Here is a 19,966-nt window from a genome sequence, read left to right as displayed (position 1 = left end):
GTGGGTGCAGTGAAAAGACTCTATGATGAAGCTGCTATAGGCAGATGTTCCCCAAGGACAAATCAGCTCTGAATTTACAAATATTAGTGAGGACAGTCTGATAAAGACTGCTAAACACATATTCTCAGTGTCTAACTAACCTCTGCAGAAATCTTGAGCCTTATTTGACACATTCCCCTTTGCTTAGATGGAGTTTTTCAAGTGAGACAGTTTTAAGACACCAGAAAAATTTTTCAACTTTACAAGTTTCAACAAGCTATGTAAAACTATGTTTTCATTTTTACCAGTAGGACTTATCATCGCTAACTGGGATGGTCCCATTTTTATGAGCTTTGAATTATTGAAAACGACTGATGCACTTTGCTGCTAAGAATAGACCTATGCATGTCAAATGAGGAAAACTAGTATGTCCTGCACTGAGATAAGCAATGTTTGCTCTTCTTTCCCATCATAAACAAGGAATGTGCCAAGAGCCATCAATGCCATGTGATTATATATTCTTATTTCACAATCCATGTTTTTTCAAAGCAATAGTGTATAAATCAATATAAGGGTGATTAGGCCTATTCAATTAGGACAAAATGAAAACCTTTCAAAAGGAAACTTCACACTATGATTTTGTCTTTGTTAAAACATCCGTTACATGTCCTAGAATAAAGACCGGAATATAAACTTAACCAACCCACCAAGAGGTATAATCTAATTTGGTATTGTGTTTGATGATGTGGATTCTTGATATTGTGTGACATTGTTATGTCAACTGTTTCACTTTTTGAGATTGCCTTCAAGAGAATGGTTGGTCTTAAAATGGCAAGTGTCAAATAACTTCCAATGTATAAAAACTAAAATATATCCATTCTTTCTAATGTAGATTTTCAAATACAGATGGGTTAAAGCTACTCTCATGACGCTATAAAAATAAAAAATAAACTCAAAATGACATGATATTCAAACTTTCACTATTCTGTCTTGGCAAAGAGGGGCTCCTCTCATATAAAAACTTTTTAGAGAAACTCAACTTAACTAAAATGCTTGGCATTATGGTAAAGTAATTTTCATCTATTGAATCCCAATGGAAAAAATACAAGATTGTTTAGTTTAATGCAACATTGCATTTCCTGTTAACACTATATTTACCATATAAAGGGGAATTTAAAATGATCAAAATCTAACATTTCAACTTTTCAAAAATAAGATATAACAAGTAGGCTAATAAGCATAAATAAATAAACTTTTCCACAGTTTCAATCTATTCTTAAAAACTAAAATATGTTTAAATAAAATCAAAACTTAAGACAGAAAAGCTCCCCTATATAGTTTGTGCAAGAGCCATACGAGACTGATGCTGTACTAATTCTGCAGGTCAGGCTACGTTTTATTCAAAAGTTGCGGTATCCTCAATTTTTATAGCTAATACATTTCATACCGTTATGAGTTAGAGCATGTTTACCATAGATATCCATATCCAACCTACCTGCCAAGAACTTGAAGGAATCTCTTGAAATTTGCCCAGCCCGGCAAAGCTGTAACATCTGTACATATGATCCAGAGACTCGGAGCAGTGCCACAGGAGCCCAAAACTCACGGAGTCCTTGTTTTTCAGATGGTCCTTCACTATCCATGCGGGCGAGATGAAACTGAAACTGCAAATCGCGACCAAGGCGGAGGACAGGAGCACCCAAAAACACCCGACACAGCTGAACATCCTCACGGCGACGTGGGGCAGCGAGACCGGAGACAGATCGATTCCCAGCCCTTTCCAATTCCGATCAAACAGCGAGTGCATCTGGAGCGCGCTCACTCACTGGGTGACAAACATTAGATGAGCACCAGTAATCACAAAAACACATGAGTTACCGATGCCGCTCACACACAGATGCACCACTGAACTACGGAGCATAAGCACGCCTAACTTTTCAATTAAACGTATTTCCAGCACGATCCAGTTCAATAGAGAGGATATTCCAGTTAATTCATCTGAGAGGAAGCAGGTGGAGGACAAAAGACAACCGTCACACCCAGAGCTCAAGCTCTCAGAACTGCCACCAGCAGGTGCTCACTATGTAGTAAGATCTGAATCCGCTCTGTTTGCGTTACTCACAGCCCACATACCACCAGCATCATCCTCAGCTCTGAGTCGTAGCTCGCGCGCTGCAGGAGTCGGAGCTCAAACTTACTGCGCTGCACGCCTTCCACAGTCACATGGATGTGGGCGTCACCGCCACTGCGAGACGACTTTTTGATTCATGAAAATCTGAATCACACAGATTTTATTTTTATTTTTTTCAAAGCGTCAATCGTGTCATAAACTCATGCCATCATTATAGTTTTCATACCCTGCGTTTCGTTCTCTTGCCTAACCTCCTCAACATACACACCGATAAAAGCACACTGAATATAAGATGAACAAGTAAAATTCAGCAACCCAAAAGTATAAAAACGTAAACAACAATAAAACGCGGTATTATTTATATTTGAGGTTTATTTCGTATTTGCGTTCTGAAGTATATTGAAAAAGTGTGAAAGCGTAGCGTCTTACACTGCCCTCTGCTGGTGATTTACCGTGCCGTGGACTTTTCACTTGTGTATGAGAATGGAAACAAATATTGAGCATCACATACAGAGTACAAGCATCATGGACATTTCTGATATATATATATATATATATTTTTTTTTTTCTAGTTATGCTCAACATATCTCACTGACTAGAAACCACCTACAGGGACACATTGATGTAAACAATATCGAGATTGAAGGAAAAGTTATATTTCAATCATGGTTTCAGTGTATATTACTTATATAATATATTTCAATGCTTTTGCGAGCGAACAAGAATGCAATTTCTTTCAAATGCTTTAAAATATTTAAAACATGAACGACTTGATTCATTATTTCAATAATTGAATGTGACATTATATATTTTCAAAACGTGCATACTACAAATGAGAAAATTGGTAATTTCTCTCCAAAACTAACTAGCCAATGAGAACCTTTATCTCTGAGAACCGAAAAAGAAAAGTGACTTTTTTTTAAAGCCTTTTATTTTAATAACACTTTCTTTTTTCAGTTTTATGATTCTTATTTTGTTGGAATTCATTTTATTTCAGTTATGCTCAATACGTAAGCACAAATTCAATTCAAAGTGCAAATCAATAATATTCTGCCTACACGGGTAACTAAACGCTTTGTTTAATCGGACCCATGAACAAAAACAAAACACAAAGACTGCGTCAAGAGACGTTTCAACAATATATGTATTTAAATCAAACACATTTAAATATATTATAGATTAAGTACACATATGTGTCAGAAAACATATTAGTGGTACATAGTACCAAAAGTCTTTTTCCTGTTTCTCGTCCACATCTCAATGAGGTCCAAAGCAATAACTTCATGTCCAAGTACACGTTTCAAAAGGAACAGTCATCATTGAGATTTGCTTAGACAGAGTTTGACATATCATACAAAAAAAAAAATGACAATCACCATAAAAAGAACTAACATTAATATATGGCGGTAAACCAGGAATCCACATTTATACAGAACGGGGATAAACATTGCCCTAGCAGTTCAGTTTGTATATCTCTACAGTCTAGAATCAGATCTGGATAAGGTTCTAGAGGGAGTTCTGCAGTCAGGGAACATTTTCCAGGCCCGAGTTCATAAGTTACCATTCCAGTTTGAACTGTAACATCAGTCACTTCAGCTCCATGAGAGAAGGACAGAACAGTCTCTGACACTGGCTGACTTACATCCACTATGGCATACCGTAAATCTGTAAATATAACTGTACATAGCCACCTCGAGTATTTACGCATTTCTGTTTTTCTGTTTATTTGTACTAAAAAAAAAAGGCCTAAGTGCTTCATAGCCACTCTTTAAAAAAAAGCGAATGAAAAAGAAAGATAAAAGAAGTGTGAGATAAGAATTAAGATGGGGAAGGAAATATTTAAGTCACAGCCACTTTGTAGTTCCCGTGCACTTCCTGTTGGCCGACATGGTAACAGCTAAATGCAACAGCAGCTACGTTCTTAAATTTGTGTCTCAGTGTTTATTCAGTCTTGTTCTGAAATTTTGTTCTGTTCGTCTGCTGTGCGATAGTTCTCGCTTGTTTGTTTACGGGTTTATTCATGCCTTTCAGTTAAACTCATTTCGCTCCTCTTCAAATAATAAACAGAATTCCTTCTGAGCGCTAGAAATGTTGGGGTGGATCATACGGAAAACATATTTTGGCTATTAGTGTTCATATCTAAACACTCACGCTCTCACACACAAACACATGCAGGAAGTCATGGAATGCCTCTTTCAAAGTCCTCACTGATATGTTAATGCAGTTCAGCTCTGTGTTTGTCTTCAGGTCGTTTGCTTCTCCAGTCATTATGCAGAGGGCGACAGGAGGGAGGGTAGAAGCTGCTTCCACACTTAACGAGAGGGTCATAGCTGATGAAAACAGAACAGGTCAGATTCTGCACACCTACCTGTCATTCTAAAATAAGTTTAAATTGACTACTGATCCCAGTGCCGCTACACAATAAATGTTTAGTGTTAGTTCACCCAATAATTAAATTCTGTCATAGTTTTCTCAACCTCATCTTCTTCCAAACCTGCATGACTTTCTTCTAAGGATCTATAAATGGAGATGTTCAGAGGAATGTTGAGACTGCTTTTTCAAATGCACATTTCGGCATATTTAAACTTGCCATAGTTTGGTTTGTTGAGGCATCCACTAAGTAAATTAAGTAAGAGAACACACTAAGTAAGGGATAATGTACTAACAACTGGTTATCGGAAAATAATCCCGGTCAGGTGATAACTGATTTACTGCATGGCTAAAATAAGTTCAAACACGACTAAAATCAAAAGGATAATGTGTTGTACACTCATACCACTTCTTAAACAGCTTTTCATGTACACATCAATAATTACATGGACATGAAATAGTGACTCAAGGTTAACCATTTTAACGTCTCGTGTTTATTATCTTAAAATTCATTAAAGTGTAATAAACAAAATGCCACGCACTTCTTGACTCACTATAATTAACATGAATTCCATTGTAGAGCTGTTCCTCACACAAAGCTTTGCAATGTCGAAGAACTTCACTAAAAATGATTTAATTTGTTACCTGAGAACACAGCACTCAGTATACCGGGTTGATTATGCAATCTGCCTAATATAACTAAACAATTAAGAACTGAAAATTAATTTGTTTTTCTGCTGAATTCCAACAATTTGGTAAAACCACATTGTAGTGCATCGCTATAAAAAAAAGAATCATACAAATTCTATGGAATTGCCTTTGATTTCCACAGAAGGTGGCAAGTGTGTGTTTGGAACGACTTGAATAAATTACAGAATTTTCATATTTGGGTGAAGTTCAAGAAACAAATCTTTATGAATGCAAAGATAAAATAAGATGTACTTTTGTTGCCTTCACTTCAGGGCTTCCCTGGTGTCCCTGCTGCATGACATCATTGACGATCATTTTTGCAATCTTCCATGCCATCTCTTCTTGTGCCTGGCACACCAAAAACAAAGACAGTCCATATCATGAACTATAACCAGCTTAAATCCATTTCCACTTAATAAAAAGACATTAGAAAAGATGACATGTAATTTGAATGAAATAAGCAGGTGCACACCTCATCCGAGTTTCCTTGCACCCATTTCTTCATTGCTTGAGAAAACATGGAACCTGATAGAAAGGAAATAAATTAAGAGCTGGACAGAGCAGTGAATCTTGCTTTTCTCTGCTCTTCAACACAATCACCCCACATCACCAGCTACTTATCGCCATGGCAACACACTCTCTGCACTCAAACTGAAGACATCAAGAGCACTTCAGCATAAGTCAATACAAAACATGTGCAAGTGTGTGTCAGTGAGAGAGAGAAGAAAAAAAGTTCTCAAGAGCAAATGCGCATGTGTGTGTGTGCCTACCCTTGGATTTCTTCACATCTGGTTCTGGCTCAGCTTCTCTGATGAACTGGCCCAGCTCATTCACCTTCCCAAATGTCATTCTTCTGAGATGAAAGCAAAAAAAGCTGAATCTGGATCTGAATCCAGTGTTTTGTGCACAATACCAGGCTTCAACAATAATAATCTTTTTCTGCTGGCCCAGGCATACCACAAAAATGGTACATAATATTTTTAGCTGCCTTTTTATGTGCCAGAAAAAGTAGGTATTTTTACTTTCATCTATGTCAGCCAGTGAGAAAAAATGTTACCTTGATGTATATATTGTTCAACTTTGCAAGGCCTAAAAACATATCCATGATCAATGAATGTTTACTGTAGTGATGGCCTTGAAGCACTTTTTTGTTGAATATCAAAGATGTTTATGTTGTACCAATAAGAGGTCCCATGATGGGAAGGAAGTGTGGCATGAAGGTTTCAACCCAACTCACCCAGCATATGGTCTCTGGTAGAGAGACTCAGGGTCCAGACTGGCGATGTCCACCGTTATCGCCTCATCGAAGTTCTTCAGGATCTTGACAGCCGCTTTTTTAGTACCTTGCTGCAAATGAAGGTGAAAACATTTTGAGAAGATCAGGACAAAGTTAGCCATACTTGCAACCATATTCTTGAAGAATCCTTATATTATTAATAAAAAACAAGTGCATTGGAGCTTTTGGGGAGACCATCAAACCAGTCAATCACCTGGGCTTGTGACCCTTCTGTGACACTTGAGTTGCGGTCGACCTCTGGGGTCCAGCCCTGGCTCGGAGTGTTGGCATTTCCTCCAGTAAACTCATCCACCCGTACAGAGTTGATAAGGTCACTCAAATACTTATAGTAAAGGTTGCTTGACAGAAAGCCTGGCATGTAAACCTGAGGATGGGAAAACAAGAAAACTTCAGAAGGATTTTTCTTCCTAATACCAAGCTTCCACCTTCATCATTTTTTGTACACTTTTATAGAAAAGTTTTGTGGCAACATAACCCACCTTCTCCATGGTGGTCCAGGCCTGTCTTAGTGGAGTGTTGAAGCAGTCTGAGAGAGGTCCACCTTCTCGACAGATATTGGATTCGATCTCCATCCGTACAGAGTCACCAAAACCCAACGGATTTGTGGCTTGGAGTGAAAAATACCTAAGCAGATCACATGAACCGTCATGTCTTCTGTCTACGGAAAGTAATGGTTATGCTGTTGCCACATCTTAAACACTAGAGAGGCATGTGCATAATTGCAGTGTCAAAATCAACAAGCCTATGGGTTGCCTGAATGACTAGTCAGCAACAAGGAAGCTCTGTAAAAAATGCTGATTTAGAGTCATGTCCACTATAAACCAAACAGATATGTTTGCATGTTTAAGTCTGTGGTCAGTAAGATTTGCAACAAGTATGCATTAATTTGATTGAAAGTGTCAGTAAAAACATTTACAAAAGAGTACTATTTTAAACAAATGCTCTTCTTTTCATGTTTTTATTTAATTAAAGCATCCTGAAAAGAAATGTTCTGCCAAAAAAATTAAGAAGCCATGCAATAAGGCATGCTTCTTGGGCAGCAAATCAGCATATTAGAAAGATTTCTGAAGGATCATGTAACACTAAGATTGGAGTAATGGAAAATTCAGCTTTGACATAAGAATAAATTACATTTTAAAATGTTAAACATACATTAAACTAAAGAAAAGTTGTTCTAAATTGTAATGATATTTCACAGTATTACTGTTTTTGATCACACAAATGCATCCTTGGTGAGCATAAGAGACCAACTCCATTTGAATCTTGGTGTAGAAAAAAAACAGCAGTGTAATTTTAGACATTGAGACTAATTTAAATTTTTAAGTTTAACAATATTTACTAAAGAAAAAAAAAAGAAAAAATGGCTAAAAATTAAATTTTTATAAAAATTTAACTTCTGTCGACTAGAGGTCGACAGAAGTCTATTAATCCACTATTTATAGCAACACCACTTTAAAAAAAAAAAAAAAAAAAAAAAAAAAAAAAACTTCACTTCAACTTAATTTCCTAATGAGTTAATCAAGGGAGGGGGTGATAATTAGATGACTAGTTGTTTAATTGCCCATCCTGATCCATCCCTAATAGTAGACTGAAATAATTTGCCAAAACAAAGACTGAACTTCAAATAGGACATACTTGTCATAGAGAATCATGGCATCATTCTGGGCTTCCTGTCCGTCGTACTGGCCTTTCTTGGCAGCCAACTGATCTTGAAGGTTTTCTGCAGCCAGCCAGAACTGCAGCACATTCATTGCATCCTCCTTCTCCATGTACTATATTGACACACACACACACACACACTCTGAATTAGGTTTCAATCCTACTTTATAATCCCTTGGCACTTCAAATGTACTTGGATCAGAAATCCATCAATTTATACGCACACTTGAGCTTTTGGTGCATTCTGCCATTTAGAAAGGTTTTGGGCAGATTGTCGAGCTCAGCATATATCATGTGCTCATACAGCTCTATGCATAAATTCAAGATAAATTCAACTTGAAAGTGTGTTCTAACAGGACACATAATATCTGGACTCAAAACACTTAAATCCAATTTTAAAGCACATTTAAAAAGTAAAGAATATTACATATAATTACTTCTATAATTGAAAGTGCATATAAGAAAGCTAATCTACAGGAAAATTTGGGTTATACAAGTTAAGCTGTAAATGTACAACCATATCTAAAATTGTATTAATGTTGTAATTTCCTTTTAACCAGAGGCTGAAGTGAGTGCCCTCACCTCAGAGAAGTAGAAGAGGGCCGATTCGCAAAACAGGATGTCCGCCAGGAACACAGAACCACTGGTCAGCACCTCGATCTGGTACTTACAGAAATAATGGCTCCGCAAGAACTCACTGAAGTGCCTGTAAAACAAATGCCAGATATTTCCGTGGAATTACCAAACGAGAAGAGGCTGGATAAACAAATACATTTCAAATAAATAAGGAAACATTAGGCCTGTCAATTTATTGTGTCAATTTTGTATGCTTAATTAAAAAAAATAACAACATAAAAGTGAATTTCAATAATATAAAAATGCTCCAAACGTTTTTCTAAATTAACTTTTAAAAAAAAAAATGAAAAAATATAATCACTTTGCCATTACATACAAAACTGAACTATTTTAATAGCTGAAATGGTATCTGATTTGGGAGAAGGGGGAAAATAGACGGGCTCGGGATGGACTCGGGCTGGTAATTCTGTTAAGCTCTCGGACACGGGCCGGGCTAGGGCCTGAGCGTCTAATTTGAGACCCTAGCCACACCAACAAAAAAAACCACCACCCCCGAGTGAATATGCTGTCCAGGGGGCCCAGAATCCGTAGCGGTGCCCCTGCCAATAATACAGCTATAACTTAAGAACAAGCATATTCCCAATCCGACTACAGCTTTTACAACAAGCATGTTCCAATAACAACCAGGTAGCTCTGGGACAAGTGTGTTCCCGACAATACAACTATAACTTAAGAACCAGCATGTTCCCAACACAACCAAGAGCTTAAGAACAAGCATGTTTCCAATACGACTAGACAGAGCAAGTGTGTCTGATACCAGAGCAGAATCAACACTGAACTGACGGCTGCATCCGAAATTGGAAAATCTGCCTTTGAAAGCCATATTTCAAGGAAGGAATGCATCAAGACATGTTGAATCCAATGTTAGCCTTACTTCTTGCCTCCTGAGATACCTTCATTTGGTCGATATTTAAAGGCAGAAAAGATATATCCTTCGCTGCCTTGATACCCACAGTCCTGTGTGGATGAGCAAAATAAAGATGGCATCTGAAGTTATTTCTAGCAAGAAATCAGTATTGAGTAATTAAATATCCGCTTAGTTATCACCAAAGCTCGTTCTATTTTGTTATATATCATTGAACCATTAAGCTGCCTCAGAAGCATGTCCGATATCAGTTTCTTGACCTTCATGAACAAACGTTGACGAGATACCTGGTAGCCCCAATTCTACACCTCGCAAAACCAGTTTTTAAGATCAAAAACAGCTAGGAGAAAAAATGGAATGGAACAACATACATTTCAATCATGACAAATCTCTGAATAGCATGTTAATGTATATGACTGTTAATCATTTAGCTTGCACCATGTAGTAAATTGATGTGAACGCTAGCATATTGCATGTAAAGGACCTGTCAGCTTGTGCCATCTAGAGTTTCGTAAATTAACTACATATGTCTATAAGGCTTTTTTAAAGGGGTCACATGACGTTGCTAAAAAGAACATTATTTTGTGTATTTGGCGTACTTCAATGTGTTTGTGGTTTAAGGTTCATAACACAGATTATTTTCCACATACTGTATATTATTGTTGCTCCTCTATGCCCCGACTTTTTTCAATTTTTACAAAGCCCATCATTCTGAGCGAGGTGTGCTCTGTTTGGCCAGCTATCCGTTGCGTTGTGATTGGCTGAATGCCTCAAGCGTGTAACGGAAATGTTACGCCCCTTACCAAATTGTGATGCCATGTCTTAACTTTTATAAAGAATATCTCTTTGGGTTTGAGACTTTAGTCTTTGAAACTTTAGGGATCTTACCTATGCATGAACAGCTTGTAACACTCCAAAGAGAAAGGAAAACTTGAAATCGCATCATATGACCCCTTTAAGCTAAAATTATACTTCACTTATTATTTTAAAAATGCTTAATGAACGGCCAAAGACATCTCTCTGCATGTTTATACAGTCGGTTTCTTGAGTACATAGGATGTAAAGAATAAAAACTGATAAATGTACAACTTTACAGGTATGGGAGCAATATTTATGAAGGACAAACACGGAGAGTGAAATTAGCTACTTACTGTTGTTCGATGATGGAGAACACAACAGATTGTGCAATGACAAAGCAGTTTGGGTCCACTTGTCCGTCTTCCCCACAGATTTTCGCTAGCAAAAGAAAAAAAAACAGTTTTATTTACTCTATATCTTCTATAACAGAAACGTGAAACACAAAAAAAGAAAAATTAAACATGTATAAATGCTCTCACATCCGAAAAAGCAAAACTGTTCTAGTCCATCCAATCAAAAAGAGTCACTTTAAGATATTTAACATAAAAAATGCACTTAAAAACTGAAATAAGGTGTGTAATGACAATAAGCTTCCTGAAGATAAATCCATAAAACCAGGCCCTCATTTCCTAATCACCCAGTATCGCCTATAAATATAATTATCTTGTTCAAACAGAGAAAAAAAAACACTGGAGTACATCTTCAGCAGTCTAAACAGAGAGGTCATTGTGATAAGGAATTTTCTTACCCACAATATCGTTGCGTATCTGTTCAGTGATGGGAATCGGCCTAGCAGCATCTGGAGATATGTACTTCGTGAAAATGTTAACGGCATCCCTCTCTATACCTATAAATGAGAAAAAAATCAGTATATAAGGAAATTGAAAAATATGATACAGAGGATAAAGATGAAGGACAAATCAGACTCGATCCACAGCAATCAACATCCCTCTTCTTCACAGACTTACAGAAGTGTAATAATTCACATTTCAGCCATGGCTATTCATCAAAGCCTCTTAAGAGTCACTATTAATCAAACAAATGACTAGTACAGTTAGAGCAAAGGCCTAGGGACAAATCTAACATCTACAACTTGTTAAACGTTAATATCAAACTCAAATACAGGATGGGCACATATTTCATACTGAAGAGCATGTCAGTATGCTTGTATGCAGTGTGCTTGAGACACCAGAAAAACTAAAACCAGAAGTATATAGTAACTATATTTATGAAATGAATAGATAAGGTCAATGATTTATTTGAATTATGGTTGACGCTCAGCCATCATGAGTAGTATGACTATGTTTAAAGGTCATGTTGAAAGTGTTTGAGTTTAATGGGGTCTGTGAGATGAGGAATCTCATCAGAGCATGTTTAAATGTTGAAGTGCTTTCATAAAATTCATTTTTAGATGCTGAGAAAAGCCACAGACAGCCTTATAAAATGCAATGACGTGGACAAAGACTTGTTCTTTTTTCAGACACCGAAGGCTTTCGCAGCAGAAGCCATGGGCTGATAGGATCTGACACCCTTTCTAAGCTGATTTGATGTCTTTCGGCTCAACTGACTTTTTCCATTCACTGCTTTTACAGCCTGGAGCTTCTTTGTATTAGCCATTAATGAATACTCAGCTCCTGACTTCTGTTCATTGTAGTCCACTGCCAAGATGCTAAATGAGATCATTTACCAAGCCTGTTCTATAAAACCAATGCTGCATGGATATTAAAAGTCATCGTCTGATACGAAAGGAATATGTTGTAATGGTAAAAGGCCACTAACCATGAAACTTAAGTACAGAATATCCCCTAAGGATATAAAGGAATGCTCGTAAAAACTCAAGCTTAAGGTACAGTTTTTGTTAAATTACTAAGGAACACTGCAAACCATGCAGTTTTGAAGTAGTTTTTTTTTCTAATTCAGCCAGCCAAGGCCATGTAGATGCTATACTGATCAAACATCAAACTTGCAGGTCAGAGTTCACCAAACTTTAACTTTTCTATTTGTATGCAGCTTTTTTATTACTATTTCAAAAATGTATTTATCATTATGGACTTGAAAAGAAAGCCAAGCAAGTATGCACCATCATAAGTATTTAAAACATGTAACTAGGATGCACAACAATAAAATTATAGAAGGAATAGTAGAAAAGATTTAGTTTGGTTTTAAATGATTATAAAAGTTTGTGTTTCTAAGTGTAAAAATAAGGAACATGAGTGCACAAACATGCAAATATCTAAATATCCATGACCACTATTTTTTTTTTTTTTTAAATCTATCAGCCAATAACCAATATGGTACCAATATATCAGGCATACCTGTAATGTTTCTAAACGAGAAAATATAAGCAAAACATCTCACGTTAACTTGAAAATAGTATAATAAAATCACCTAACCTTGCCTGGACAAAGCTTTATCTTTTAACTAGTTTCACACTAAGCTTTGCCTAGTGTTCATGTCAGCATACCAGGAAGGAACACAACATAACTACCTGGAAAGCGAAGGAATTATACAATGATAATAAATAACCAGAGATTCATCAATGTAATAATGTAGGGCCACATTAAGACCTTTTAGACATATTAGCCTATCCATTTAAAAGTGCCTTTAAAAAAAATCATGCTTCAAATTACTGTTTTACATAGTAAATGCAATACAGTAAACATTTCCTGCCTTTACTGTGGTTTACTCTGGTGATCAACAGCAAGCCACAGAACATGCTATTGCTAGAATTTAAGTAAGAATCCTCCTTTAACCCTAAATTACTCAGGAGATCATCTCAGCCAGCACTTGTTAAAAATACCAGTTGGAAGGACTAATTGCAGTAATACAGTCAAAACAAGTAAAACACATTCAACAACGAGGTTACCATAACTTGTACTCACTTTTCATAAGTTTGTCAGAGAGGCCACTAGTAGACTGGCCTTTAACTGGAGTGCCTGTCCTGGAGGAGGGCTGTCTGGTGGGCGTTTCTGATCTTAGGCCCTCTGAGCTAACAGAGTTCCGGTGGCCAATCAGAGCCCCGGCATGAGTGTTAGTGTCTTGGGGGCTGGGGGTAGGAGGTCTGGAGGAAGTCCGGGAGGAGAACGTGTCCTCTTCATCTCCCTCATCCATAGTTGAGGGTCTGCTGGGGTCGTTTGGGGAGTCTGGTGAGTTGGGGGATTCCAGGGCAGCCGCAGGCTCAGCCAAGGTGCTGTGTTTGACTGAGTTGAGGCTGTGCGCTCTGACCCTAGACCAGCTGGTGGATCGAAAGCTCTCAGCTTCAAGCCAGAAGCGGACCAGGTGCTCAGCAGAGCGGGTCTCCATAGACTGTATGAAGTAGGGCATGGCCACATTATCCCGCAAGATCTGGTCTACGGTTTTAGAAAGCCGAGACCGAGTCTCTTGAACCTGGTAGTTGACACTGGAGCGACCTGAAAAGCAAAGACACTTTTTAAACCCCATTGTTACAATCCATATTTCCTTAATGCAGAGACAACATGCTTAAAAACACACAATCACAGATTTGGATGGGTAACAACCAGTTAACTGATTTGTGTATTGAAATTCTGATTAAATTTCACCCTTTTTATATAAACAAGAGGGGAGGGGAGGGTACACAATACCCAATAAAATAATAGCCATTAAATACCACAAAACAACACAGCATAAAACAAAACATACAACCAAACATAAAAAAACAAGAAAAACAATAACAAATCATTAAATTCAACACAGCTAAAAACAAGTTAAAAGCTAAATTTGAAGCAACATAAAATAAAAAAACAAAACACGAAACAAATCAAACCCAAAAATAAAACAAACAATATAAAAATAACTAACAACCAAAAACAACAAAACAATTATAGCAATAATAAAAGAAAGTACCGCTTGCCTGTCCAAAACTCTCTACTATAATCCCAAGGCATTGTTTTATGGTTGCAAGGGAGTTCTAGATTGTTGCTATAGGTGCTTGCTTACAGGTCTAAAGTCAAAAGAGCCCACCAGAAGTCTCCATATTCTGGTATTCCCAATCAGCATATGTTTCAAGTTTAATACTTTGGAATAGATGTTTGTTCAAATTCCCTAAAGTATCAACAACAGTAATAGTGATGCATCTAACTAGCAATTGCTATACAACACTGAACTCAGAGCACCTTTAATGCCTCTCCTTCAAAGCCATGCCTTCTCCAGACCACACCCTGACATCCATTTATAATATACAGTAGCAGCAAAGACTGTTCCATAAATAAACACACACACACAAAACAAATCTTAAAATACAGCCGTGACCTCCATTGAATGCTTTGAAAGGCCACACCTTCCTCTTTCAACACCACAGGACACCAGAAGACGGTCTGAGATGTGAACTCAGGGATCCACACAATGAGTCCAGTATTAGAAAACGCTAAGAACGGTACTGGAGACGAAAAAACTAAATACTAACCTCCTTTGTGTAGGAAGCAATACGTTAAGATTTGACGTTAGAAGCATTGTCTTTACCAAAGTTACCTTGCAACACTGGTTTGTCAACACATACGTTTCAATGTTGCATATCTTTTTAAATGTAAAGGAGGGGTTATGACATCATAACAAAGACATTCTATCCAAGGGCAGATGATAACACAGAAGATGACTTCTACACCAAGTATGATAACCAAACATTCTAAGCATGGCCAAGTTTAAAAAAAATAAATAAATAAAGTTCAATATATCATCATAGTACTTTTATAGTTTCAAAAAAATATTGAATAGTAAAAAATATAATAGTTGAAATGGGGCATTACATGTAATTGTACAGTAAAATACTGTGAAATGTACCATTTTTGAAAGAGAAAAGGAAAAGTGAAAAACTCTAAATTGATATTTCCAGAAATCTATGTGCGAGACTTCAAATATGATGGCTTATCATTGAAATAACTATGCTTCTTCTTAGTATTACTTATGTAGAATTATGTACATTAGGTCTTTGTTACATCTTGTGTCATTAAATTAATGTTTGTGTGTATGAACCTTTGCACCTTTTAAATATTAAACATGTTTTAAGATCACGGAGGCTGTAGGGATCATAAGTCTTCTGGATTTTTTGGAATGACACATTTCTGTTCAAAAAATCAAAAAAGGAAAACTTTCTCATCTATCTTTCACAGCCTCACTTTAATTTGTGATAAGTTACATTCTGTCTTTGACATGCAAGTATACTAACAAAAGTGGATAAAAATCAACTTTTAGAAAATAAAAATATAAGCATTTGAAAAAAAATAATGAATACATATACTAATCATAATGACAAGCAGGTGGTTATGTAATGTGACTGACCTATTTGTGAAAAAGAAGCACTTGGAGAAGTAAACAGACAAATAGGCATGGAAATATTCACAGTCTTCTTTAAAACCAGGTTAAAGTGGAGGAGCTAGTGCAGGTTTTCACCAACCACAGAGCTATGACAAGGGTAAGAGATTATGGCCCTTCACACACAAATCCAGCAGGCCAGTGCGCTGCAAAAGCCATTTCAGTAACAGCTTCACAAAATCCCTCCTCTAATGTGATAATTCCTTCTCCTTCGGCCACAGACACACACAAACACACACATCTCATTTAGTTTAAAACGCTCAGCACAAAACAGTAAGTCATAGATCAAATGTTGCTACCAAGCCCACCTACAGCAGCTTTGAGATCAAACAGTTTCTAATAAAAATTCAGGCTCAATCTCTCAGTTACAGTCTTTAACAGTAGATGGCAAAAAGTCCCTTTGGACATGTTAACGCTACATTTTGAATCGGTGTGTGTGAATCATAGCTGGTGTACCTAAGTCGCCAAAGTGTGCTGCCTCCATGTGGCTCGGCTGTTTTTTGAGGATAGCAGTGCGGCCGCGGGCAAAGGAGTCCATGTTGGCTGAGATAGCATTGATGGCCACATGGCTGGGTCCCGCTGCCTCCAGGATAGCATGATGATTACGGCCGCTAAGAGAGGGGGAGTGTGGTGATACTTGGGCTGGAGAAGAGCACACAGAGCAGGAACATTAATACACAACTGGATTCTATATTTTCCTGCAGTTCCAATCTACAAACCAGCTCCTCTAAGCTTAGTAAGAAATGCTTACCACACGCTAATAAACCTAAGCATGTCCTAACCTAGCCTAAGCCTCAACTGGCTAGTTATTCATTTAAAGAGATCGCTGAAAAATGAAAATTTTGTCATCATCACATGCGGTTCCAAACCTATTAGACTTCGATTAATCTTCTATTTTCAAAGAAAACTGAGGTTTCTGTCCTGTCCGTTTATATAAAAAATTATATAAACATAAATCAGGCTTCTTTTTTTTTTTACATATAAACACACATACATAGAGCACATCACATACAGTAAACATGGAAACATGTTTGAGCTTCTGCGTTTACCATATGTGATGTGCTCTGTGTGTGTGTGTGTATGCGTCAAAATGCTGCTCTTCATACGAAGCAATCATATCTATTCATAACATAATATCCTTACTTGGCAGAGAATTTCCATTAAAAATGACATAGAAAAATAATGGAAAAGCAGTGGAGCATAATGCAAAAATGCATTATGTTTGAACGGCCCATTAGTCTCTCACCTTTAGAGACACGACATTTCCACATGTAGGGTCACAAGGAACTAAAACAATAACCTGTTACACATTAACCTGGTCTACTGTTCTACTTTCCAGCATGTTCTATGGCATCTCACTACAACGTCACAAATCTGACAAAAATTACTATGATGAAAAAAGACCATTATGAAAGCAAGTGAGGCTAGAATCCAAAACACAGTCGGAAGAATGTTGTGCATTCAATATTCATTATACAGAGTACATAATACATATAGAGTATATAAAGAGCATAACATAAGCACAGTATAGCAGCACAGGACTCTCACCTTTGCTGGCTTTGGCATCCGCTGGTCTCTCAGGTTCCTTTCCTTTAGCTATGAGATAAAGAACATTGGATATATAATTTATAATTTACAGCATCTCTTGTTCTAACGTACCTGATTATTCAGCACTTAAGAACAGTAGCCGTCTTTCTTTGACACCCAACAATAAAACAATACGGCATGGGTTAATCCAGTAAAGCCTACATTTTTGACTCTTTCCACTTTACATTTTTCTGCATTATTTGCATGGGGTGAGGCCTTGCGTGGAAAATAAAAACACTTGTTGCAAACAGCCTTGCATCATGAAGCACAAAACTACAAAAATTTCTGTCATCCCTGTCATTATTAGGAGAAGTTAAAGCAAAAAGTGGGGATGATATTTGTCTATACAATGAGCATCATGTATTATATCATTTCAAACATTTCAGTCCTCTGCTGTGCTAATAACATACCTTTACCCACATATCTCTGATGGATGAAGAAAAAATACACTATATTACAAAGACTACACAGACTAAGAACAAAGAGAAGTGATGTTCCTGTTAAATAGGACATGGGCTAAGAGGGCATCCTTCCTTCCCTTAGGGCAGCCACATTGATTAATGCACACTGACTGAAGTCACAGGATACATGTATATGGTTTTGTCCTCTGGGGAGGGATTCTGGGAATGATACGTCACTCTATTCAGTAAAGATACAAAACTACAAATTAATTATTATGGTTTATTAACATGTATGAATATCTGAAGAGAAGACAGCAGCGTCCCCGCCCATTTTGACCATTGAATTCTCACCGGATAAGTATTTTTTCAAAATATTTTATAAAGATTTTTATATTTACTCTTAAGAAATTTCCACAACAAAGATTTCACATGCCTGGAAATCACGATTTAAACTTCCCTGACATTTCCAGGTTTTCTATGACTATGGGAATCCTGTAGAATGTTCTCAAATGAGCGGTTCTTAACTTAGGAGCCTCAACTAACTTCCAATGGCACCCCAATAAGTCTTAAAATTAAGCAAATTCAATTATTTTAGTATAATATTAATTACAGAGGTACAAGAGGTACATATCAGCTTAAATAGGCCGGCCTTCAAACATTGTCTTGGACAAAGGTGCCCTTGGAGTCAAAAAAATTGAAAATCACTGATCTAAGTCCAATAAAATATAATGGATAAAGTTACTGCATTTCCAAAAAAAATAGCTTGTTCATACCATCAGATCAAACAGGTCAATCAATGCCATCATTGCCAAAAAAAAAATCGAAACCCAATTCCACTGTTATCAACTTTAAGAATAAAACTTGGGTTCATTCAGTAGGACTCTATATTATTCTTAAAATCATTCTTGTTTCATTCCATATTATAAAACTCCAGCATGAGGGTTTTCTGTCATGGCTAGGCTAACTGTTAGACGACTGACACTACATCATGCGTGTTACTTCAGCGTTTACACCGAAGACACAACGGGATTTTTAATTTTTCAGTTAGCAACATGAATTTTAACAATAACATGTGACTATAATTGACAAACAAAATCTCAAAGTTCTCATGTGGTAACCTAAAATAACAAAAACCGTGCACCTGAAACAGGAATATCCCATCTCTCTGGAGTAAATGTAGACGGTGTGCAGACGACAGCGATGCATAAGAGGAATTTCATGGCCATAACAATAATAGGAGAGTTTTAATGTCACATTCATGTGGACATGAGCTCAGCATCGGTCCAGAAAAGCCCACTCTATCCGGCGAACATCCCTTCATCATCGAGCGGAGCACTTCCTTACCTTTCCGCCTGAAGAACGACATGATGAATCTGACGCTGTGAAGACTGGATCAGCTCAGAGACAACATCCCGACAGCTCCCGAGTCCCTTCATTCATAACACTCTGTCGCGCACAGCTTTCGCTTTGACCATCCACATCTGCGGTCACTGGCAAAACCCAAAAACGTCCAGTCCCCTCTCAGCTGGCCCGGTCGCCATATTGTCAATAAACGCCTCACTTCCGGAGTGTCTGCGGCACAGCGCTGCTGCTGGAATTATGGGAAAGGGCCTGACAAATGAAAAGACTTCATTCCTGTGCATGCCACATAAGATTTCTCATGTGTAATATCTCTTGGAGAATAGACTGTTATCAGCTGACATGAGATCTCAAGCAGCTAGGAGACATTCTGACTGCTGTAAACAACATTTTGACCTGCATCACTCCAGACATTACAAATGAATCACTGTCAAATCAACTTAACTGCGTAGTACTAACATACTCTAATTTATCATTTCATTAAATATTTGGTATTATGTATATGTATGTGCCTCAAGTCTGCTGACAGATGAGTCTGGTTTGCCTCAAGGATTTTTTTCTCCCTCTTCACATAATCATCTGATATCCTTGCATCTGGTATCCTAATCATCTTTTACTTGCTTTGAGGTGATGATATGTACTTATACAAATGTCATCAAAGCTATATAATAGCAAACTACACAAAATCAGAAACATAAAAATGGAATTAAAATATCAAGATTAGTAAACTTATCAAATGTCTCTTAAAAACTTATAAAATTTTCATGATATAGATTCTGGGTCATTCAGATTGTGCATTGCTCTAT

At 37.2% G+C, this 19,966-nt stretch overlaps 2 protein-coding genes across 3 annotated transcripts in view; both read right to left on the bottom strand.

Annotated features, from left to right (window-relative positions):
- The window catches only part of LOC306871541 (LHFPL tetraspan subfamily member 7 protein-like), a 159,959-nt gene extending 157,776 nt beyond the window's left edge, over window positions 1-2,183 (bottom strand). The window contains exon 1 of the mRNA XM_079419558.1: window positions 1,475-2,183. Coding sequence (XP_079275684.1) covers window positions 1,475-1,786 — 312 coding nt within the window. The 5' untranslated portion in view covers window positions 1,787-2,183. The remainder of the gene's footprint in view (window positions 1-1,474) is intronic.
- A 1,053-nt stretch (window positions 2,184-3,236) lies between these two features.
- Window positions 3,237-19,371, bottom strand: LOC306871799 (A-kinase anchor protein 10, mitochondrial-like). 2 transcript variants are annotated; one of them, XM_079419966.1, is made up of 15 exons: window positions 19,146-19,371; window positions 17,362-17,409; window positions 16,270-16,455; window positions 13,368-13,895; window positions 11,234-11,332; window positions 10,779-10,863; window positions 8,709-8,832; window positions 8,103-8,239; window positions 6,947-7,091; window positions 6,661-6,831; window positions 6,408-6,517; window positions 5,941-6,023; window positions 5,643-5,695; window positions 5,423-5,518; window positions 3,237-4,440 (listed from the first exon to the last, which is right to left on the bottom strand). In XM_079419966.1, exons 1-15 carry the CDS (start codon window positions 19,165-19,167, stop codon window positions 4,435-4,437), a joined length of 1,893 nt encoding a protein of 630 aa, XP_079276092.1. In that variant the 5' UTR covers window positions 19,168-19,371; the 3' UTR covers window positions 3,237-4,434. The 2 variants fall into 2 exon arrangements, with proteins under 2 accessions (XP_079276092.1, XP_079276093.1); XM_079419967.1 differs by having other exon boundaries at window positions 5,941-6,020.
- Between the last annotated feature and the right edge of the window lie 595 nt (window positions 19,372-19,966).

The sequence above is a fragment of the Barbus barbus genome (genome assembly GCF_936440315.1).
Source record: "Barbus barbus genome assembly, chromosome: 6".
NCBI lineage: Eukaryota > Metazoa > Chordata > Actinopteri > Cypriniformes > Cyprinidae > Barbus > Barbus barbus.
This window is presented reverse-complemented; position numbering and strand designations above follow the sequence as displayed.

Coding starts and splice junctions, on each gene's coding strand:
- LOC306871799 (XM_079419966.1), bottom strand. CDS start 19,167: ATGTCGTTCTTCAGGCGGAAAG. Junction 13,896..16,269: donor AGCACACTTTGGCGACTTAG/GTACACCAGCTA, acceptor TTTGCTTTTCAG/GTCGCTCCAGTGTCAACTAC. Junction 11,333..13,367: donor CTCTGACAAACTTATGAAAA/GTGAGTACAAGT, acceptor TCTCATTTATAG/GTATAGAGAGGGATGCCGTT.